Source organism: Lepidochelys kempii, chromosome 10, assembly GCF_965140285.1.
Source record: "Lepidochelys kempii isolate rLepKem1 chromosome 10, rLepKem1.hap1, whole genome shotgun sequence".
Lineage (NCBI taxonomy): Eukaryota > Metazoa > Chordata > Testudines > Cheloniidae > Lepidochelys > Lepidochelys kempii.
In genome coordinates this window covers 82,107,064-82,131,457 of record NC_136389.1, presented here as the reverse complement: position 1 = coordinate 82,131,457, position 24,394 = coordinate 82,107,064, and the positions used below count along the sequence as shown (strand labels likewise).

Genomic DNA, 24,394 nt, shown 5'->3' with positions numbered 1-24,394 from the left:
TTTTAATATAAGTAGCGGTCATCTCGACGCTAGGCTATTGATACAACAGCTCATTCCCTTCCGTCTCTCCCTTCGTAGAGGTTTAAGTGACGGAAATGGATGTACTTCTTCCACAAGGCTTCCTGATTGGTTATTTGAAGCCCGGCTTTCCGTTTTCCTCTTCTAGTATTTAGCAGGAAGTTACAGAAAGGCATGGGGACCTGCAGCAAGGCCTGTGCCCCACTCCTGAATGGGTCATGGGAGAAGTAATGACACAAACAGTGGTGCTGCACATTTGCCCATGACCTCTGTAAGAGCCAAGTGTTTCAGCGTGCCTCAGCCCATTCTGAATGTGTCCAGTCCCACGCCAGGGCAGGCAGCCGCATCATATAATCCTGTCCATAAATGTCTCAACCCGGGGAAGAGCAGACACGCTAGATGCCCTGGACTGCCTGCTTTGTATGTGGGACAATCACTCACGCCCTTGTTGCCTGGGAAATCCTGCGACTGCTGGTTAACTTTTCCCATTGTGGAGCTGCAGACGCACGGGTGTGGGCGGTGGCAGCAAATCAGTGCAGCCCAGAGTGCAAGGACTGGGACTAAGTAGGGCAGTTTGCCCTCTGAAGCCTGCAAATGCTGTCTCACAAGCAGAGCAACTTTTGCTCTTCACCAGTCAGTGCTTTGGGGCTGCTCCACCATTGTGAGGTAGAAACTGGGTTAGCGGTGTTACACGGGCAGACCCAGAGATGTTGAAGGCCTCATTTTTGGTTTTCCTAGCCTAAGATGGAAGGGCTTTGAAATGTGACCTGCTCTGCTGTCTGCTCAAGGCTACAGGTAACAGCAACAAACATCTGATTGTTAACAGAAAGGGAGGACTTGTGGCACCTTAGAGACTAACCAATTTATTTGAGCATAAGCTTTCGTGAGCTACAGCTCACTTCATCCGATGCATAAAGTGGAAAATACAGTGAGGAGATTTATATACACACAGACCATGAAAAAAAATACACTTTGTAAGGAGAGTGATCACTTAAGGTAATAAGATAATGGTAATAGCTCATCTTAAGTGATCACTCTCCTTACAATGTGTATTTTTTTTCATGGTCTGTGTGTATATAAATCTCCTCACTGTATTTTCCACTTTATGCATCGGATGAAGTGAGCTGTAGCTCACGAAAGCTTATGCTCAAATAAATTGGTTAGTCTCTAAGGTGCCACAAGTACTCCTCTTCTTTTTGCAAATACAGACTAACACGGCTGCTACTCTGAAACCAGATTGTTAACGTCTATCATTTTGCTCAGGGAGATGTTTATTATTAGGAAGGCTCGCGAAGAATCGGAGTTGTAATATTAGCCTGGGAGGGGGGTGAGGGGTTACCAGAGTTGGGTATCTCACTATCTGTAGCCCATGAGTCCCCACTATCTGTAGCCCTGCTTTTTGGTTTTACGCACTACACTTTTGATTCAGACTCTAAGGCCTAGTGTAGACTAGGAAATGAGGTATGTTTAGCAAGTGTGTTAGCTAACACAAATATGCATATTTTTAAACACTATTTAGCAGCCAGTGTAAACAAATGCTGTTAAAACCATGCTTACTAGGTGTGGGCAAAACCCATTTTTAAAAGCCATATTTTTGACAGTTATTTAAACGTGTTAGCCAACATACTCTCTAAAGAGACCGGGTTCCTATTCCTAGTCCAAAGCAAGACAACCCTTTCATCAAAAGATAAGCCGAGAGACTGAAGAAGTGGAAAGGCAGCCTATATAAAATCCCAAAGGTCTTTTCTGACGCTTTTAACGTATTGGAATTCACTGTAATCCCTTAGTCAAAGTTTCAAAGTGTGCCAGACTCCCACTTCAAAGATCCATTACTGCAGGATATTTTTGGCATGGGAGTTATTAAAGACCAGACAGTGCAAGATGCTATTGAAATTCTGGCCTCACATCTCCACTGAGAGGAAGCCCAGATTACATACACTAAACGTAAAACACTATCCCAAGTTAACAAGTCTACACTGAGTAAGAGCCATTGAATAAAAGTATTTATTTTAACACATTTGCAGATCCATGCTTAATACAATTGTCACCTAACAAGTGAGCATATTACCTTCACCCTACATCTGCTGATGTAATCAGCATCATATAACAGTTACTCATTGCACAGAACTGAATAGGTATGACACCAATTCACTGTTATGCACTGTCTCAGGATTTCTGCTTTTTGTCATTATGCCGGCTCAAAGACTGAAATGACTTTCAGAAGACGATTTGTATATGTACAGAACACTGTCAGTCCAACAATTAAGTCCCATCTCTTATTGGATAGTTGTTCTGATGGGTAGTTCATATTAATAATTCTTGCTAAGTATAATAAAAACCTGAATGGGCATAGAAATATTTCTAAAGTGCATTACTGCAGCTAAATAAATAGCAGCAATTGTGTATTTAAAAAACAAACGAACAACCACCATACAAAGGATTGTGACCAAACTTGAAAAAGTTTTACACTACAAAAAGAAAACCTTGCAAAAACACAAGGCAAAGGCCTTGCATGATTCAGTCTACAGGAGATATAGACTATCAAGAGGTTCACACACACACAGAACAGAAGGCTCTCTTCAAAGTTATCCATAATACACAGCCGGGCAAAAAACAAATGCATTGGATACATACATTTCCTCAGAATTGTGAAAAAAAGGTTTCCCTTAGCTGCCTGCTGTCCAGCATAAGCAGTTATAAAATGCAAGTCTGCAGTTTAGCATAGCAGTAAATTTACCAAGACTTCACTGGCAGCAAATTCTGAAGAACTGATTAAAATCCCCATTTTGCGAACAGTATTCCAGTACAATAGTGAATTCCAGCTCATGGTTTTCTGCGCCTGAAATAAAAAGCACACAATACTCTCAGCTCAAAGTTTTGATTCTCACAGCACAACTTTCTATACTCATGGTCAAGAATGTTACTTAGATTTACATAAAACCTGTATTCATACAACAGACTAAGAGTATATAGTGATGAAAAGAATCAATTGGTTCAGTGATACAGCTATGCTATAGATTTTATTCAACGCATTAGATCAGGGAGCAACAACTGTTAAGTTCACAATCTGCTTTTGCATAGAGTTCAACCTACACACACAGGACAACAGCAAGACTGACCCAACAGGCAAAGCAAAGACTTGATCCTGCTCCTCTAAAAGGCAGTGACAAAGCTCCCACTCACTTTGATTAGGCCCCAAGATTACAGGGAAGGGGGCTTTGAAAAAAAGTTTATACCATAGCAGGATTACAAGGGAAAAGTTTGTAAACAGATCTAAAAATCACAAGTTTTCTGACCAGATGTTCCCAAAAGTGCCAGATTTCAAATGTATTCCACCACTGCTATTGGACTTGTACAGACAAGTTTTCCCACTTGGAGCAGTGTACACCATAGACTGAAGTCTAATGCATTAGCTTTTTACAGTTGTTTAGCCTCTCTATTTCGACCTGAAATTTTTGAAGGTTGTTTGGTCGTTATGGGGTCACCGTCTGTTTCTACCCACCCCGCAACCCCCTTTTTGCTTCATGAAAAGCCCTTTTACCTCTGAAGCCCTCTCTCCTGCCTGTAAACATCGTGTAAAACTGCAAGCTTTCTTCCCCTGAGCTGAATGGATCACTGCCACAGCGCTGCCAGCACCTATCTGCAAAAGGCCAAATCTGCAAGTGAACTCTGTTCTCCAGCAGCTAGGCTACCAGACTGCCTAATAAGCACGTATTCTGTCAGCAAGCGTTTGAGACCCAGTCTTGCCACTTACGAAGTTTCACGTTGAAACTCTAGCATTTGTTTGGACTCTGGTGTTAGAAATTGGGACTTCTACACGACATCAGGTGAGTTTTCTATTTGTATAGCAAGATGGGAGCTTTAGATTCACAAACTCTCCAGGGTGAGACTGAGCTTCCCCAAGAAGCCTTAGGCTGTCATCTGTGAATTCAGTATGTGGTACTCCAGACTCTGAACAGAAGCAGGGCTTCTCTGCCACAGCTAAGGCCTGTGCTTCTCTGTTAGAAGCTTTACGTACCCAATCTGGCAAGTGGTAGTTGGAATTTAATATGAACTACATCAACTTTGCCATCAGATTGTTGAACACCATCCCCCTCTCCAAGGTACCTTAAACAGTTTTTGTACACTAATAAAATGTACTTAAACTATCCTTCCTTCCAGGCATCAAGCAGAGATCGCAGATATGCTCATTTGCACTACAGCGTGTTACTAACATTGACAGGCACAGAGATTACTTTAATCCTTTGCAACCTTAGATGTATAATGGACAAGGAAATCAGGGTAGAATATTATCATTTCTCTTCACTTCTGTCCCAGATACACTGCTCCACCTCTGAGCTGTTAGGGCAGCCAGTGTTCCAGCACAGGTTTGTGGGTCCACTCAAACTGCCGCTGAAGACATACGGTATCGATGTCAGATGTTACTATCACACCTCAGGCCACGTGTGACCAGTGATTTTGAGGGCCCAGCTTGAGATGTCTTACAAGGGACTGATGTTCAGAAAGTTGGCCCAACTCTGAACATCAGGCTCCTTTCAGGCTTATCAAGTTGGGCACCCAAAAAAGTCACTTGTCATGCTAAATTTGGCTTCAATTTTAGGTCACTTTGTCATTCCAATTGCCATGGCACTTAGCTGTCTCCAGTTGTCCCTTTGGTGACATATCACTGCTCCTTGATAGTCTGAGTCAGCAAGAGAACCCATTCACACCAGCAAAGGAGAAAGAGTAAATGGCTGGAACCACAAAGGCAAAGTGGCAACACCGCCAGGTTTGACATTTCAGGAATCAATCCTTACCTTAAAGCTGGTTAAGACTTGAGGGGAATAACATTTTCCCAGCCAAGGAGCATTTAGAGCAAGAAAGCCAGAAGCTCCAGTTATGATAAGTTAGTGTGACACCTACTTGGGCTGAGCATGATGCTGATATCCAGGTCCCAGACTGGATCCTGCCCTCATTTCCACAGCTACTGAACACTGGAAAGACACATGCATTAGTCACAGCTGCTGCATAAAGCCAGCGAAAAGACGAAAATTACTGGCGTTACTCCAGATTCACACCAACGTAAGAATCTGGCCGCCTACTTGTAACTTACTCTGGTTTCTACATCTGTCCATTCAGATTCTGCAGCATCTTCTGGTGGAGCAGGACTTGAAGTTGATGATCTTCGCTTTCGACTGAGGGAGGCAGAGAGAAGAGTTAGTCCTGAAAGACTGCTGTGTATAGTTCAATAGACTGTCCAATGAGTGACTGCACAAGCCATTATCTAGAGACGGTTCACTCATATGGAGATGATGAATAGCTTCTGGTACCCCAAAACTCCAGCAGTGCGCCAGCAATACCTGTAGCTGCAGGCTTTACAAGAAAACCTTACCTCAGTTTTACGTATATTAAGCCAGTCTTACCTTAAAGCTGGTAAGTTCAAAATCTCAGCAACTTCATTCTTCTGAAGTTTCTCACCAAACCATTGATAGAATTAGAGCTGTGTGCACATTCTGGGGATACTAGGTTCTTGACATTATTGCAATTATAAAATTATATGTGACTGACCCGGTTGGTGATTCTTGTTTTAGAGTCTCTATATCCGTGAACTGGACTGCCTGTCCACCACCTCTGGTTCTGTAAACATCACCCTGAGGAAAAGAAACAAGTTACTTACAAATTAATATAATTCCTTGGATATTATGTTTGCACAGAAACTTGAATTGTGGCCAACTAGTACGTGACCTCAGTGTTTGCAATAACTACCATTTCTTTCAAGGAAGCTCATCGATCAACCCAAAGAGCACAAACACTTGAGCATGCACTAGAGTGAACCATCAGCACATGATGTACCCAGAGGTTGTCAGCTGCCCCCCCCAAAATGGTGCAAGAAATTCCTAAGACAGCAGATTAAAAACACAACTGAGTAAGGCCCAGTTTCAATGCTTTCATTTGGCAGTCTAGACAGGACTGTAACTGTGTTGGCAGATGGGATAAACCCTGGGATAAGTGGGGTCAACAAGCCCTTGGGGTAGCATGGAGGAATTTTATTTTAAAAAGTGAACATGCCCTAGTAGTCAGAGCTAAAGGAAAACTGCAGCTGTTTTATCCAGTTTAAAGTTCACCACAAGAAGTACTTATCAACACTGTTTCTTTGGGAGGGGGTTTAAGTGACAACAAGTGGCATTTCCAAACAAACGTGCTGAAAGCGGCCATCTGGCGGAATTGACAACTTGTGTGAAACTAGCAGAGCCCCCTGGAACTCAAAGCCTACGCTGCATCCCAACTTGCTTTAAGTGTTTGCCAGACTAATACTTGGAAGCTACATTCTGAAAGTGTTAGATTTCATATTGCTTTGTTGTTGCAGCAAGATGGGAACTGGTTCACGCTGCTAGAGGAACGAAGCGACATCACTTCAACAAGATGGTCAAGCCTCCGTAAGGAGGCTTCAGAAAACCAGTGGCAGCCACAGGCTTGACACATCCACTGATTATGGATGGTGTCTTACATAATGGGACAAACTATCATTTTATTACGGTAGGTGCAATTTTTTTTTAAAATCAAAACTGATGCAGATGAAACTTGGCATGCAAATAGCTAGAAGAACACATTCAAGTACTGTAAGCTTACTAGAAATGTTTTCTAGGAACTGAAGCGTCTCCTACCCCAACCTGCAACTTCCAAAACCACAATCAACAAAAGCACTTTAAGTCAAACACATCCTTATGCAAGCTAAAATCAGAAACTCTGAATCAGTTAAGTACGATTTGACAACACAAAGGTATTTGCTTTACCTTAATCAGTTTAGTTTCAATCTCCCCATCAGAAGCTAGTTCCTGGTGAGTCAGCATGTACTTGTCACACTTAGCTAGTGCCTTTTCGTTTGCAGCTGCTACTGTGATGGCATGGGGGACATGTGGTTGCATGACTGTTTCAGTTGGCACATTAGAAGGTGGCTTATGATCTACCCATCTCTCCCCCGCTGAGCGTGATCGTCTGTGTCTGAGACGAACTGGAGGCGCAGTCTGATCAGAGCAGAAAAGAACCAGAAGAAATAAGCATAATCAGTAGTTAAAGTGCAGCTTTTCAGGCCTGGTTAAAATGTATTTGGATGAAGACCAAAATTTCATCTCTAAACGTTTAATCAGAATTGATCTTGCAGGGAACCATTACTGACACACTTACACAACATTGCTATTAGAATTACACTTGGGCCAATTCATTCTTTGCAGTTTTAATTAAGTTCTACATAGTTGGATGGATTCCTTAACCAGAACTTCAGACTAAAGAATCTGAACTTTTTTGCAGCAGCTCTCAAATGTCCAGCCAAACTATGAATTCTACACACATTAAACAGGCCTGAAAAAGCAGTTACATAAGATAGTTTCCATGGACACATTCCTGGGTCAGATGGTCTGTTTCTCAGGTAATCAAGGGAACAAATTCATGGCACAGGTTTTAGGAGCTGTTACTTCAGCGGAGTCACTCAAAGATGGGAGGCCTCAAGTGTATTTCTGGGTAAATACTGTGGAGAAGGAAGAAGCTTGACATTAGCCCCTCTTTCCAGAGTGAGACTGGTTTGGCACTCAGTTGCTGGAATGCATCAGAAGTTACTGATGTGTTGATACCTCTACCCGTATACCACCCACCCTCTGCTGGGCAGAACTAGAAGTCTGTTTTAAACTGCAACAGGAGGTCTGTTAAATATGGACCCTCTTATGAGATCACAGGTGAAAATGTTACAAGAGGTAGTATTATTTATGCAAGAAAATAAGCTTTATGCAGAGGATCTTCTCTGAAAGTTAAGCAGAAGGATGGTTGAAGTCTCAGGAGGGGCAACGTAATCCTCCTCTTAAGAAAGAATTTGAGGGACCTCTGACACAAGGCCGTGATTTATGTTCATCAAACTGAAATCACTCTTGACCAAGACATGACTTTAACAAGGTGCATATTTTAAATGCTGCTCTTGATGTGGAGCTGAAGACCAACCATGGAGGGGCCAATCTGAACACCAGACTCAAGGGATGAAGTTATAATGGTACTTTCCACTACCTTCTTTTGAACTCCATAACTGGGTGACTATGTACCAACCCTTATTCTACAGACAGCGAGATTCAGGGTCAGAGTCTAGAAGTAAAATCCCAGCCACAAAGAACAATTGTATACAGTGTTGTCCCCCTGCCAAATAAACTCTACAGCAGAGGTCACTTCCAAAGAGGTGCAGGGAAGAAGAGGGAAAAAGGGCCTCTTTTTGACCCATCCAAAGTACACAAGATCTCCATTCAGTCACACAGTTCACTGTCCCCATCAAATTCAGCCTTTTCCGCCTATCATGCGAGAGTTTACATTGCTCAGTTTTAAGAGAAATAAGATGAAACTAGCAAGACCACGCATATGGGTAAGTGTTCCTCTATCAGGCTCTGGGAACTAACAGCTGTAAATAATAAGGGGAGATTTTACACTTCTGTCTCACATATACACCCAATGAAAATCCATTTCATTAGTGACATGTGGCAAGATCACCTAACTCAGATCCATGGATACTAACCCCATCCACTGCACTTCCAAGACTTGAGCATTGATTACATTGTATTTTAGCAACAGGTATAAGGCTTACAGTGCACCCTCTTGATAGGTCTCTTCTCAGAAGCCCCAAACACTGTTTACAAGCATCTATGATATCAAAAACTACATGCTGCCAGGATGTAGAACGCAACATTAAGATTTGGGCAAATAGAAGTTTTCAAGGCTCACCTACAGTAACCCTTTTCTTTTGGCTGGGTGAGTGAAGTATTCATTTTTCCATTGGTAATTTTTTGAGACAGTTCTGAAAAGCTGCCTTAGTAGTTTAGATCCTTAAAAAAGGGTGCACTGTATTTGACAGTGGACAATGTTCCTGAACTTGCTACCAACAGGGGTTAAGGTAAAGTTTAATTTGAATGGCATTAGTATGAAAGCATGACTTGCATCAAAAAGTCTGTTACAGGAACTTTGTTTGTAATACCATTAAGGGAGTCCAAGATATGGATTCACAATGTAACAGATTTTGCTCCTGTTTAGAACGTCTCTCAAAATAGTCTGGTATTTGTCTATTAGTTTTACCTGAACCCCTGTAGCAAGAATGTGATGATAAAGCGTGTAGTGTTAAGACAAGCATCTCCTTGATACGAACTGGTACACAGAAGAATCATTTAGACCAATTAAAACTGAATGAAAACTGCAAGTAAAACCACCAGTTTTATTACAAATATTCAAATTTAGTAAGAACATTTTAACGGTTGTATGAATCCCAGACTCAGCTCATTACAAGCGAGACTGCTTGTCCAAACATTTTCCAGCTGATAAATGAAATTTCCACAAACAGCTCATGAGCTCTTTAATCCGCCCAAAAATGATTCTGGCAATTGCAGACTGCCAAATAAGTTTAAGAGACAGACAAATGGAGACAAGGAGGTTTATAGTCAGAAAAATTAAATTGTTGTTCCTGGAGAGAACTATACACACGCTGACGAGACACAGACAGACATACTCCTTTAAGGGCTTTTATATACTGACTTTAGAAACCAAATTAGATTGTGTTTTGCAAGTGCCATGACACATAACTTGGAGGCAGCAGTCAAACATGGAGAAAATTTGTAAAATTGGGTCCAATTCCATTTCAGGGGTGAGCTCACATATGGCAGCACACACTAAGCTTAGCAATTGTTTGAGAATGGTAATCTTCTGAGCCACAGCAACCAAGCACTGCTTCATGTAACCATTGCTAGGAGTAGCACTAACCCTGCAGCATTGGTCCTCTTCTATTTCTATCTCATCTCTACGGCTGGGGACCTCAATGACTCCAGTCCAGTGCATCCCTCGCCTTCTGTCTGACACATTACAGTTTCTATTTTGCTCTGGTTCCTGTTGTCTACTCCTTGCCTTAGGTGTGCCAATGGTGTGCTTGTTGTATGGAGGAATTTTCTGCTCCCACTCCGAAATACAGGATGCCACACAAATGCTGCTACAAGAGTTAGAGCGTCTATGCAGCTGTGGCTGGCTCATGAGAGGTTGGCTGTTAGGGACTTGAGTAACATAGTTACTAGAAAACTGAAGAAAATGGGAGAGAAGTTAGTGAACACATACAATTTTGAACTGGTAAAGTATAACACTTCTCAGAAATCATCCTGTATGGCTGACTTGCGTATATGCAGAGAGTAATCAACGCAAGTACTTCACATAAGTAGGTGTTTCATTGTCAGCTTTAAAAAGCCAGGGCACTCTTTCAATTAGTCAAGTGTAAGGTAAAAGAGCATGCAGAGACAACACACTAGAGGGGGAAAAAAAAATAAAAAAAAACACTTAAGGAATTTAGTAGAGCCCAAAACATACTCATTCTCGTGTCCCATTCCCAACAACTAGAGAGAAAAATAATCAGCTACATTTAGCTTTATAAAAACCTGTTTGTCTCTGCACTGACATACAAAGATTCACATATAACATACTGGTGCTGGCGGGGGAGACACAGATCTCTGAAAAGTTTTCTCCCGGTCCTTCTCCCGTGAAGGCCTCTCTGGTTTTTCATTCTTTGGTTCAGTAACAATAGCTTTCAGTTGCTTCAGTTTCTCATCTTTGACCCAGAGCTTGTTCTGCATCTCCAGCTGTTTTGCCGCCACACGGCGCTCCTGCAGGTGAGAACCGGGTGGAGGACATTGTTGTAAATAAAGACCAAATTAGACAAGCATATGTTATTGTGATGACAACTGAATTGAGGAGAGCTGTGTATTTCAAATGGAAGAAGATTTTCCAGCCAAGATGTAGACTTGTCAAAGTAGTCCCTATGTACGCTAGGCCTGGCCAACTTTGAAAGCTATCTAGCATCTTCAATATCCTAACTGAAGAACAAAGGGATTACATTCATTTAGTAGCACACATCGCTCATATTGTAGTGGCTAAGTCTCTAGCTCAGGTAATGGATCACTATAGCAGGTTGGTTCCTCAAAAGCTATTTCCCCACACACACGCGCGCGCGCGCGCAATTGGCAGAAAATTTGCTGTTGCTAATATACCACGGGAAGAGCAGAACCCTTGTGGCTAGGTCAATGACGACAACTGACAAAGAAAATCTGATTTCAGAAGGCAAAAAAGTTATGAACCAGAAGGAAACAATGCTAAACTGTTTAAAAAAGCAAATTTTTGTAAAATAATTTTTAACAAAGTTTACCGAGTTTACATCAATACCCTTCTAGAAAAATTCTACTTCAGCATAAGATCACACTTGTCAAATTTCAAGATGAGAGTGGATAGTCTGGTCTGTCTCTCAAAACTGGATACACAAAGAAAAATTAATTTCAGCCTTAGCTTGGTACAACGAACATTGCTCCATTAAGCATTTCTAACAGATATGCTAGTGTACTTACACATTCTTTCTCCCACTTCATTGTTGTCTCTGTCACCATGCCTTGCAATCGTGCTTCCAATCTACGCTTATCAGAAGCCTGCCGCTGCAATTTCTGACTCTTGCTTTCTAGCTCTTGCTGCAAATTACGTTTGTCTTCTTCATAAATTGTAGTAGTTTTCTCTAAAATCTCAATCTGGAGGAAAGACCATAGCATTTTTTCTTTTAAGTTTCACATTTAATTGCTCACAAAGCATTTTCTTGAAGAGGTGCACAAGAGAGCAAAGGAGCTAATCATATTTTAACATGCTTTAGACCACAATCAGCCATTTTAGTACAGACATAAACCAACACTCCAGTAAGTTCCCTTGAAATTTCAAAGACAATTTCAGAAGTTTGTAGCACATACCGTATATACTCATTCATTAGCCAGTTTGTTTATAAGCCGAGACCCCCAAGATGGATAGGTAAAAATAGTAAAAACTGTATGACCCTTTCATAAGCCAACCCAATATTTCAAGGGTTGGCAAACTTTGGCTCCCAGCCGGTCAGGATAAGCTGCTGGTGGGTCGGGACATTTTGTTTACCTGGAGCGTTCTCAGGCACAGAGCCCCTCAGCTCCCTGTGGCCGCAGTTCGCCGTTCCCAGCCAATGGGAGCTGCAGACTGCGGCCACAGGGAACTGAGGGGCTCCGTGCCTGCAGATGCTCTGGGTAAACAAAACGACAATGTATTAGATATTCAATTCAATGATTTCACAGAGTTTAAAAATCATCAAATTTTGGTGTAGACCCATTTATAAGCCGACCCCCTGCTCTCTGACAGTCACTTTTTTACCAAAAATATTCAGCTTATGAACAAGTATATATGGTAGTTTAGCGATTTCTGGTTTTCTTGAAAGAAACTTAACCTTACTCATGCTAAAGCCAAAACAAGTAAGACATTTTGATTAATATCCCCACCAAATAAGAGAAAAAACAATTAACTAAAGTATTTTGAGAAAACCTTATGTGGAAAAAACTTCTGTTTTTGAATTAAAAATTTGACATTTGCCAAGTAAGGTATAAGTTTTGTGCCTAAGAACTGAGTAATTTCAGATTATGCAAGAACAAACCTTGTACTCTAATGTTTTAGTTTTCTTTTCCAGTCGTTCAATCTCCATTTTCTGTCCTGCTATCATTTTCTCCTTTTCAGTGAGTTTTCCTTGAGCGTAGTTTTCCTTGGATACAATGCTGCTATCAAATTCCTGCAGCATAGTTTTAAATGCGAGTACTGGAACAGATTCAGACATTGTAATCCATATAAATTCACTTAGGGAGAATCTTTGCACTCCCTCCCCAGAACATTAAACTAGATCAACTTTTGCCTCTTCCCTACTAGCTTAAAATATGAAGATTGCCTTATTTTGCTTGCTGACACAACCCTGCCAAATGTCTGAGTATTTATATCAAACCACAGTGAAGTTTTTGAAGCATCATTCACGAATTTAGGCAAACCAGATATGTTCCGCCATGTGCCCACTGGGATAGAAGATATAGCTATTTTACTCCAGCTGCTTTGCACAACTGCCTTTCATGTATTGATTAGCAGAGGAATGGTTTCATATGGAGAATCAATGCTCACCATTTTTGGTGAACTCTTCTGACAGCATCTGCCGCATTCTGTGGCGTTTCTCAAGGACTTCAATCAGCCTAGGAAGTGTTTGGTCATCATTCACGTCCAGTAGTTCACATGATGGTAACGGAGGGAAGTTCTGCAGAAGCATTTCAGTCACAGATTGTTCTGTTTCTGTAAGGATTTAAAGCAGACAATCCATGACAGCAAGCTAATCTAAACCTACTTCAGCATTGCAGCACACAGACTGAAGCCACGCATTCACTCGCTCTCACCCCAAAGCATTTTGGAAATATAAAAGCCTGGACATTTTAACAAGGAAGAGTTTCCATCACCTAGATGGTAGCTGATCAGGCACAACTGTACCAAAAGAAGGGTTTGAATGGGACATTGCTGCATATAATAAGTGTTTCGATTAGAGAAGTTATAAATAAAAGATAGGTGTAGAGGGAAGCTTGGAAATTTAAGAGAGATTAGAAGCCCTGTGAGCATATAATTTTTTAATCCAGTTTAAAAATTATTTCTTTGTCCAAATATTGCTGTATTTCTAGATCCACGACCTCCCTCAAGGGAGGGGGTAAGGGAAAGTTCACCTACGTCTGTTATCACCATATTTAAAATGTATCTTGGAACTAGTAACGTGTGTACTAACACTGACTGTGTTCATTATAATTTATAACCCTGCAGCATAAACCCAAGGTAACAAATACCCTTATGACTTTATTCTCTCGGTTAAGTTATAGATTATGTAGGAGTTTTTGTTTTATTTTAATGTCTTTTCTATTAGTCAGAAGTGCTGGATTGACTAATAAGTCTGTGCTATGAAACCATGTAACATCATTCCAGTTTTTACCTCCGCCGATTGGGCCACCTCGAATCTCAAGTCTTCGTGAGAGTTCATCCTTAAAGGCCTGGTTTCTCAATCGGCGTCCCGGGGTTAAGCCACACAGTGGTTTATCAACAGGTCTTGCAACTTCAACTTCTTGGGTCATTTCTGCAAATCGCATGACTTGCTATGATAGAATAATATGCAGTTTTAGATACTCCATATTTAGTTACCACAATCTTTAGCCACAGTGTGAACTCGCAAGTATCTAGATACATACTAAAAAGGGACATTATCAAGTTGAGATGCCAAGTTTAAAAGCCAAGTTACAGGTAGTTTCAACTACTACAGCTCCTGCCCAGTTTCCCTGGTGGTTTTACAGGGGTGTGTGTCGCCCCCTCCCCACCCTCTCCCTGATGCTGCCAACAAAGGAAACAGTGAAAGTGACTGTACAGAGTGTTGGCAAACAGTTAAGGCCTAGGAGAAACGTGGCTTCTTTCTGTTATAGTATTCTTCAATGCCATTTCTAGGAATAAGGAGTGTGATTGTTAGGTTGTGGGTTTCCCTTTAAAGTTTCAGTTTTGTTCCTTGTGAGATGAAGTGAGAGATTCCCTCCCCTTTATATTTTCTATCTCTTCATATTCGTTTCATCAGTTTGGTGGGGATGGAATGGGGGGGTGGGAGGGGGCGGAAGAAGAGAAGAATCACATGCAAGTTACCAAGCTTTCCTCATAGTCCTCGGCCTTGGGGTTAACGCACACGACCATACGCACTTTTCCTTCTCCGTCAAAGTAGTTCTTGAACAGGTGGGTTAATTTAGAGTCTCGATAAGGGACCATCTAAAAAGAACGAAAAAAACCCAACAACAACAGTCTCAAGCAAAAGTCTTGACAGGTTAAAAGACAGTAAAAAGGTGGGTTGTCATATACCTTGTTGGTTCCATACATTTGGTTCTCCCGTAGAACTTCAATACATGTTCTTAATGTCATAAGTGACTGGTTAATATTACCTGAAAGAAACAGAGCTAGTGTTAAGCACTCAGATGGATATTGCCCCTCAGTTACAATATTCCAAAGTTAGTGGCCAATTTATGCCTAAAATTGCACTGTTTGGGGGGGATAAACTATTCTGATTAGATTAGGAATACCTCAAGCCTTTTCTAGTTACATTAAGACAATGGGTAGTGTCCAGCTTTCCAGACAAGGGGATTTAAGAGTCATTTGACTTAATAGAACAAAAGGACACCCCACCAGGATATTTATCTTGAGCCAGGAGGCACTACCATATGACCAGCTTTCTAGTCCACAAACCAATAGTTGCATATGAGCATATAAGCAACAGACCATCCAAGCCAACTATGTACCTGCTTCACGTAGTCTGTTTCCTTCAGCTTTTGTCCTATTCGTTCTTTCGCTTCCAGCTAAATCAACCAAGGACAGCTGGCTTAAAGTTATTTGTTCTCTCTCCTGTTCAAGAAAAAAAATAAAATGTTTAATGCCATTTGCAACATGTCCCCAATATAGGGGAAGAAATAAAATTATATGAGACTTTTAAGCCTTACATAACTGTTGTAAGTTAACACTTAATAAAGGTTAGGGAGAGAATTGAAGCTCTCTCTTATAATTATGTGAGAGACTATGAGCTACTAATGGTTTAGTGCCCTAGCATTCCAGGTTCTGGAATCTAGGATTCATATTCTATTTCAGGCAGTCTCAAACTACAAATGCCTCTCCCAAAACCTCTCCCAATTTCTATATGCTTAGTTTTTGCGTAACAGTAGCCAAGACAAAGAGCAAGGGAACAACAAACTTCGCTTATTTCATTAATGCTCACCTTGACAGAGCGAGCTTTGACTTATGAGGCATTTAAAAAGTGCAACTAGTAATTAGAACATCCCAGAGAGGAGCCATTGTCTAGGTCATCACCTCCCTTCCCACACACGCATTGTGCTCTTTAAAATAATTAGCCTCTGAATTTCACCTGCAGGACATTATCTCCATCTGCATCCAGCGGCGCCTGAGCCAACTTAATCATAAACACGCTGTGAGAACGACTAGATTCGCGATTCAGCTGAGTGTTAGCAATGCGCCTTTTCTTTTGACCTGTTAAACGAGAGAGCCCTTTAATCTGAGTGGCAGATCGGTAGAGGCCATGCAGGTCTTCATCCCACAGGGATATACAGGACTAAAGTGACCACTACTCCTGAACATTTCTTACCTCTCCAAAAAACTTCAAAAGCTTCTTCAGTAGATTTTACCTCAACTTCGGTGCATCCTATAACATACATGTTGTGATTCTGGTCCTCACGGAGTACTTTGGATTGTGGAGGTCTGCAAAGAGCATGATTTAGATCAAGCTGACAGGCAGCAAGGCTTTTAAAGCAAGCACCATGCATATCCTTATGTTTAAAGATCAGATTCAACCCGAACACAGATGTCAAACGTTATCCCACACTAACAGAACGGAGAGCCAATACAAATGCATGGGGAAATATTTAGGCAGGACTAGATACAGTTCAGTTATTGCTTTGCTTTTACACATTTAATTGCAATGCATAGTAGGCACTATGAGGCTGGAGGACTACTGCTACTCTCCTACATGCATAAGCTCATACAGAAGCATATAATAGACTTCAACAGCATTATTCTGAATTTGCTAGAGAAGCAGAGAAAGAGATGGGGTCTGAATTTATTTACAGCAACACCATATAATAAATTCAGCTTCTCCATTTTTAATGGAAGAGACAATATGCTGGGCACATACATAAAATCACCATTCCGCACAGGAGTGTTGCAACTGTTCCACCTATCAAGGGAATAGGGTAAAATATTACAGCACCCATAGCAACCACCTAACATTTTAATCATTGTAGTTTGCACAACAAGAAATAATGTAAAAGTTAAGACCAAGTTCTGGAAACATTTAACAAGATGGTGATCCTCTAGTGAGAGCTTAACAAGTGGTTAAACAAAATAATTGCAATTCTCCTCCTAAAGCCTCATGACATAGCCAATATGTTCTATTGGTTTGTGGACCCTATTCAGAGAAGGAATCCAAAAAGATTAGATCCAAAGACCTCAAGCCAGAGCCATGACAAATCTGTGTGCATTAATTGTTCTGCCATAAGTGTGTCAAGTTTCACAAAGATATTTGTACACCAGTAGCTATTTGTGAGAACCTTAATTTTAGATCCATTTAAACACAAGCACAAAGCAGAGAGTTAACGTGGAGACAAGATAAAAGTTTAGAGGTGCGCTTGTGTTGTCCCTAAAGGGCACTGTTTTCCCAAAAGTTCCCAAACACTGTAATGGTGGGAGGGAGCTCACCCAGAGGCTGCCTCCAAAAGCCAGAGTTTCAAACTGACACCCAAGATTTCTGTTCCTATTTCAATGAAGCGTGAAGCTGATTAACAGTGAGTCACGGTCACCAAGCCCAGGATCAGTTTCTTTGGAAACAGGAGTAGGAATGGCAGCTAAGAATTGTATAGATTGCAAGTTGTAGTCATCAGTTGAGAGTGCTGTTTGTAAGACAGCATGAACAGATTTGGGAGTCCCACAGGTTCCAAGAGCCTGTACCAATGTAACAAACTTAAGTTCCTCTGTAACACACTCTAAAGGGAATGTGAAAAATTTAGCACCAGCAATAAGACACCTGTTCTGCAGTTTTAGACCCTGCTGTAGAAACTTAAACAAGCCAACTCCACACTACATCACAGCAAGTCCCCATTTTTCAGATGAGCTTGAGGCAGACTTGTAAAGGCTATGGAGGGTGTCAGTGGCAAAGTCAGATTCAACTGTCTGGTTCACAGTCTTGTCTCCACACCACTGTACCCAATATTCCTTTCTTGAGTAATCTCGTTTGGACTCAAGACAAAGAGGTGGGGATTGTGAGCATGTCTCAAGGTAACCCAATATTAATTACAACCTGGACAAGTGATAATCACTCAAAGAGGCATATTAAAAAAAGACACTTACTTTGGTTTTATTGGATCGAAGGGAACTTCCTCCAACAGGTCATATATGTAGTTATTGTAGATTTCAATATACGAGACAAACACACTATAGACATTGTCTTCTTCAACCTCTTCCACTTTGTAATGATCTCGTACACTGATCATATCAGCAAATTCTGGATCTATTTGTCGTCTGTTAAAACCATGCATGACATTATTACAATACAGCATCCATGACAAGTGGATAATTCATCACATATACTCTAGAATTAGAAGCTATATTGAAAGCAGCACAGTCTAAGGGTATGTCTATACTGCAATTAAAACCTGTGGGTGGACTAGGCCAGCTGACTTTGGCTCAGGCTAAGGCACCATTTAAATGCAGAGTAGATGTTTTTAGGTTCAGGCTGGATCCCAGGCTCTAGTATCTTGTGGGGGGTCCCTGAGCTCAGAATGCAGCCTGAGCCCAAATGTCTACACTGCAATTAAACAGCCCCTTAGCCAGAGTCAGCTGGCATTGGCCAGCCACGGGTATATAACTGCAGTCCCAAAAATGCCCATGTTGAACATTGATGCCATGTATTCAGTTCTCCTCCAAAAAGAAAGAGCTAGAGCACTTGTGAAAGCAGTAAAAAGCTTAAATATAGTCATGTTTATTACTATATATTGTGATATAAAATTTTCAGATGTAGTTGTGTTACCTAGTCAATTACCAAGCAGTTACAGTTAGTCAGCCCTATGCAGAGCTCATTAATACTTTGCACTTATAGCATCTTCCATTCATTGGACTCAAACACTTTTTAAATTTAACATACCTTTTACTAACAGGAAAGGCTAAATCACAGACAGTTTAAGTGACTTAACCAAGGTAATGCTACGAATCATATTGCAAAGAAAAGAACCTAGGTTGCCTGTCTCCAAGTACTCAGCTTTAAATGTTGATTAGACTACGCTTTATCTCACCAGAAGAAAAAGGTAGAGTGATATATTAACGCTTCCTGAAAGTGGCAAGAAGCATTCATGAAGGGCGTCCAAGTCATCAAAACTCAAGTTTTGGAATGACATGTATCAGAGAAAAAGTAGGTGAGGTGATCTCTTTTATAGACAAATTTACAAGATTACACAGAGCTCTTCTTCAGGTCTGGGAAATGTACTTTGAGTGTCACAACTAAATAAACTCTCAGAAAATGAGAAGCCAAAAACACCATATCACCTGTGGGTGAACACTTTTCACCTCTCTATATCGGACCTTTCAGTCCTCATCCTCAAAGGAAACCTGTACAATACCATCAAAAGTAGCCTGGGAGCTTAAATGCATAGCTTTTCTAGATACTAAAAATCATGGACTGAACAGAGACACTGGATTTATGGGTTATTACAACAGTCTATAACCTGCCTCCCCCACCAGTTCTTGCCCCCCTATGCCTGGAGAGGTGTTAAAGGGCCACTTTACCTTGAATGGCTTGAGTATCTTTCCCAGACCTGAAGAGCAGAGCTGTACAGCTCGAAAGCGTGTCTCTCTCCCCAACAGAGGTTGGTTCAATAAAAGATACTGCCTTACCCACCTTGTCTCTCTCATATCCTGGGACTGACACAGCTACAACATTTCATATATATGTATTAATACACCATTTCATTCTACTTACTTGCCAGATGGAGTCTTTGGAATTGGCATGGCATCTCTTTTCTGACGCTCTAACAAAGCGTCAACTTCACACTGCACATCCACACCGTTCTTGTCATCAAGTTTAAAAACCTGAGGGCAGCAAATGGGGTTAGCAGTCATGTGACGAACTTAAACACTGGAAATGGTCGTTTGTGGCGAGGGTTAATTGTGATAAAAATGTCAGCACGATAAAAGTGAAAATATGACTAATGATCTCTGAAATAGTCAGACCGAACTACTTCATTGACGTGCCATCCTGCAGTCATTCTCCATTTTTGACCAGGCTCTGCTTCTGATGCAGATGTTTTGTTTGATTATTTTGATTAAAGGACTGTAAGGTTTTTCTTACAATTTAACAATTTAGAACAGAGAATAACTGACTGTGTTTTAGGCTGTTACTGGGAAAGTTTCTCTTAAGACTTAAAACAAAGCAACTCACAAATCGCTTGGCCTGAAATGGTCCTATGCTGTTGAAGATCATGTCTAAGCACCGGGGAAGAAGTCCTCCATCACCAGGAGAACCTGTCATTGTGTGTGTTTTCCCACTACCTGTCACACCATAGGTGAAAAGGAGACCTAGGAGTAAAACAGTTACAGTTAAATGTTCCTAATTGGACCTTATTAACTAGAAAACCTTCAACTTGAACTGTCACTTGATCCTATCCAATAAAGATGGGGGTGGGGGGAGAAGACTTCCTCATTTGGAACGGTCAGCACAAATACTCAAGACATGTTGGTACCATCCCAGGAGTGAGAAAGGAAAGAGTTAGTCCAAAGGAGGAAAGACCACAGCTGCATGTTGTCAGTGCAGCGACTGCCCAGAGAGCAGGACTGGGCCAGCTAGTGTAAAGCCATTCCCCCAGCATACTGTAATGCTGCTCAGGACAAGGCTAGCTGGCACTAGCAGGCAGACCTCAGGGAAGTACTAGAAGTGAACAGTTTTTAATAAACTCTAGCTGCTCAAAGTTCCCCTTTCTGGTTAAGTACATTTAGAAATGAGAGTGAAGGCAGCCATTTTGACCGTCGCTTAAAACCTGACTGCGGGAAGCTTGTTTGTTTTTATTCTGCTCTGAAGAGCTTCAGATACAGCAGCCAGATGGACCTGAAGAACCTGGCCTCATGGTATCAGACATTTTTTGATAGTTCACATGAGCCAATCACCAAATTACCACCACCATCTAGCTCTTCAATCATACTTTTCATCCAGAGATCTCAAAGCTCTTTTCAAAGAAAGTCGGCATCATTATCCCTATTTTACAGCCTACGAAACTGAGGCATGGAGTAGGAGAGTGACTTCCCAAGGTCACCCAGCGGGCCGTGGCTGAACCCAAAGTAGAACATAGAGCGAGCACTGGACTGGGATTCAGGAGACCTACTAGGCCAAATTGCTTGCCAATCAAGACTCTCGTCTATTTACAAAATTATACAATGTCATGGTTTTGTAGACAAAAGCCTCTACAGTTGATTGGTATGCAAGAAAATTAAGCCTCAATATAAATATCTTGCATGCATCTGAAACAGGAGTAATTTAGAATGGGGGGCGGGGGGGTTTCTTTCCACTTTGTTACAAGGAAGTTGTTCCTATTTTCATGAAAGGATAGGACTATTTGAAAACTTGTTTTCAGAAGACAAATTGAGAAACCTTGACAATTTGTGGAAGTGCCAGAATAAGCAAAGTAAACCTGAAGAAAATAAGTATCCTTAAGTTTTGAACAGGCTTAACAGTGGTTAAAAAAAGATTCCAGGAGAAAGGCAACCAAACAAGAGTAAAAAATAAATGGTTTTAGCTATGCAGTGCCGCTACAGCATGTTAAATACAAAACAGGGGCATACCATTCTTTCCACGAACGAGATCTTCTACTAGAGGTCTAGCCACAACATCAAAGAGTGCTTTCTGAGTGACAAGAGTTCCAAATACTTCCTTAAACGTATACTGCGTCTGGAGAAAAGAAAAAACACTAGCACATTCCAGACAGAAGAAAAAGCCACCCTCCTTCCCGCAAGATAATAAGAGGTTAGAACTGTATTTGAGTAGGAGGATGAGGAACTGGATGTGTGCACAGTGTGTGGTCCCGTGATGGAACTGAAGGGGAGTGTGTTGTGGAGCTGCAGAGCTGAAGCCTGTTTCAACATGCGTTGAAGTCAGAGGGATTCTTTCCACTGACTTCAATGAGCATTAGATCAGGCCCTTGATAGTATGTTAACATATTATGCTTGGGAATTAAAGGCATGCGAGTTGAGGTTATTGTGGATGTTAAGTGGTTAGTTCCCTGATTTTCAGCGATTGAGTTTAAGCCATTTAACTCTTAAATTAAGAGCTTAGTGTGAGAATAAATACATAGTTTAATCAAACATTTTACAAAAAAGTGAATTTTAGAAGCCAGCCCTCTGTAGATTGATATATGAACTGTATGGCACGCCTATGATAAACAGATTAGGTCCAAAGTTTGCTGGACAAAGTCAGCATGAGCATTAGCTATCAACTTGCCCATTTTAAATTTGTTTCTACTGCTAGTCTTAAAAAGTACTATACCTCCCTGTATTCCCCATTCCGGAATATTCTGTATCCATCAGGAGGATGAATCTGAACTGTTGTTTCACTGATCACTTCTATGCAACACTCCTGATCCTGAACACTTAAGGGACGCACTCTGCAGTACACCTGATGGAACAGAAGTCGGTTTTTTTAGCATAAAAAGTAGTAATAATAAATAATAATAAAAAGGCAGTCTACTTTGGTTCCGTTTTTTTGACACAGCAAGGTGAAATTAACATTTTGATGTTTGCCACTACAGTTTACATGCACCTTCGAAAGTTAAAAATATTTATACATAAAGTTTATTTTAATACCCCAAGACATTTGGTCAATTGAATCTACATTAGCCAACCGTTCCCACCTAGTGATATTTGTGCAGTGTATTTCATGCTGCAGAATGCTTAATTTGTTCTACTTTAAAGTCACCAAAGAAATCGTTTTATCTCAGCATCTTATAATTATGTACCAGATCATATGTACTTGAAAATACACGTGATTTACAAAAACAAAAAAAACACAACGACCAACATGAAGAAATTCCCTGGCTGCTTCTCTTCAGAGAAATTCCTACTATGGCAGTGACAGGACAATTTTAAGACCTCCCCCGCAAAATTTGTCCAGTGCCAAAAGATTAACAAAGTCACTCTTTTAACAGATTTGTGTCTACTTCTGTCACTTGCCACTGCATACTGACAGTGCTGTCCTTGAAAATCTTTCTACTCAAAATTACCACACAAGAGTCCCAGATTTAGATTCTGGAGCACACACTGCCCTTGTGGGTAAAGGACTGTCTGTCAAGTGCCTCCCATCAACCCAGGAGTGCCACTGACAGATTCTTATGATCCCATACAATCCTCGTTGGCAAGAAGTAAAGTTATAACTCAGGACCTTGAGCCACAGAATCAGGGAAAGATGAGAGGGGAGTAAAACTCTGCTGGGGATGGGGAAGAAGAGAGAAATTGAGGGAATATTCTCTGCCACTACATGGCTTTCCTCCCCCTTCATTCCTCAGAACCACAGATGGGATTCACCAGAAAGCAAGCAGAAAAACATTGAAGAAATGGATTAGAAATGCATAAGCCTGATCACAACAAGTGGATTCCAAAAAGACTTAAGCACAGGTATAAATAAGCCTGTACAACAGAAGGAGAGGAGGGGCTGCTTTCAGCTCATCAGCATTATGTCAGGCACACACAAACCAAGGAGACCACAGTGCTAGTAGAAAGTTAATCATAGAAATTAGACTCACTGGGCTGCCAGTCAGCTGTTTTGTAGAAACATTCTCAGCCATTAACACTATGGCACCATTTCTGAAATGTTATTAAGATTTACCCCAAACAGCCTCTCAAAGCTACAGTAGGTTTGCTTTCCAGTTGACCTGGAAGAGCAAGACAGGAAAGCAAGACACCTTACCCCAACTGGATCTTTCAGATTTGTGTTGGATGACTTCTTTAGCACTGGTTTTCTAGGAGTTTTAGTTCTACTGAAAATAAAGAACTGAAAGTTAGACTCGTCATCTAGTCACACGATACATACATTGATTAGCATAGTTCTACCTAAAGAACATTAACTTGCCTCTCCCCAACAATCTTTTAGACTAACATTCCAACAGCAGTGATCTACCTACATCTCTTTAGGAAAACACGGGCCACTTATGGAAACAGGACACCATTGCTCCAAAGTGGCAAGTCATAGGCTCCTAAGACCTTGTATTCACTGCTGAAGGCTTTTGTTCTTGATTCTTGTCTCGGGGTAAAAAACATGAGAGCTATCCAGAGATACAGACTCAGTGAAGACAAAGCATTTTACTTTTACCTAAGGTAAAATAGGAGATGTCAGGATTGTACTGTAATACTTACTTAAACAGGGATTTATTGCAACTAAACTTGGACAGATTAGATTTTGTAATCGATAAGTGTCAATAAACATCAATTTAATCATAAACACACAAACTAAAAAAATACTTCCATCGATAATCATCAAAATGTATAGATAGTTTTCAGGCAACATTTTTTTCTTTGCCTGTTTGATTTAAGACTATTTACTATGTATATTTTGACATGTGATGTTGACAATGCGTTTTAACAGTATAAAGCTTTAATTTTTTGAATCAATAAATAATTATTGTCTGACCAGCTCCCAAAAATTGGGGATTGGTCCTGCTTTGAGCAGGGGGTTGGACTAGATGATCTGAGGTCCCTTCCAACCCTGATATTCTATGATTCTATATCAAATTCTGCCAAGCCTAATAACAGAGAAAGTAATAATTAATAAATAATAAAAATATTTTCAGAACCCTCTCTTCCGGTCTTCAAACCCCCAACCTCATCATCACAAGCAAGTTACCCACAGACCAAGACTCACCAACTCAAAGCGGTAACAGAACCTGTTGCAAAGACAGATGCAAAACCTGCAGACATATCCCCA

The 24,394-nt window shown here is 40.9% G+C and overlaps 1 protein-coding gene across 5 annotated transcripts in view; it reads right to left on the bottom strand.

Moving 5' to 3' along the window:
- Nucleotides 1–1,186: 1,186 nt before the first annotated feature.
- The window catches only part of KIF23 (kinesin family member 23), a 27,763-nt gene continuing 4,555 nt past the window's right edge, over nt 1,187–24,394 (bottom strand). Inside the window, exons 2-24 of one of the 5 annotated variants that reach the window (XM_073304487.2) lie at nt 23,381–23,450; nt 21,965–22,093; nt 21,265–21,370; nt 19,871–20,007; nt 19,412–19,521; nt 17,788–17,958; nt 16,577–16,618; nt 16,031–16,143; nt 15,794–15,915; nt 15,177–15,279; nt 14,743–14,822; nt 14,533–14,652; nt 13,841–14,000; nt 12,997–13,161; nt 12,488–12,645; nt 11,397–11,570; nt 10,482–10,661; nt 9,778–10,086; nt 6,792–7,022; nt 5,566–5,648; nt 5,111–5,192; nt 4,921–4,991; nt 1,187–2,857 (exon numbers count right to left, since the gene is read on the bottom strand). In XM_073304487.2, coding sequence (XP_073160588.2) covers nt 2,842–2,857; nt 4,921–4,991; nt 5,111–5,192; nt 5,566–5,648; nt 6,792–7,022; nt 9,778–10,086; nt 10,482–10,661; nt 11,397–11,570; nt 12,488–12,645; nt 12,997–13,161; nt 13,841–14,000; nt 14,533–14,652; nt 14,743–14,822; nt 15,177–15,279; nt 15,794–15,915; nt 16,031–16,143; nt 16,577–16,618; nt 17,788–17,958; nt 19,412–19,521; nt 19,871–20,007; nt 21,265–21,370; nt 21,965–22,093; nt 23,381–23,450 — 2,932 coding nt within the window. In that variant the 3' untranslated portion in view covers nt 1,187–2,841. The remainder of the gene's footprint in view (nt 2,858–4,920; nt 4,992–5,110; nt 5,193–5,565; nt 5,649–6,791; nt 7,023–9,777; nt 10,087–10,481; nt 10,662–11,396; nt 11,571–12,487; nt 12,646–12,996; nt 13,162–13,840; nt 14,001–14,532; nt 14,653–14,742; nt 14,823–15,176; nt 15,280–15,793; nt 15,916–16,030; nt 16,144–16,576; nt 16,619–17,787; nt 17,959–19,411; nt 19,522–19,870; nt 20,008–21,264; nt 21,371–21,964; nt 22,094–23,380; nt 23,451–24,394) is intronic. The other 4 variants (XM_073304489.2, XM_073304491.2, XM_073304490.2 and 1 more) reach the window with 4 other exon arrangements.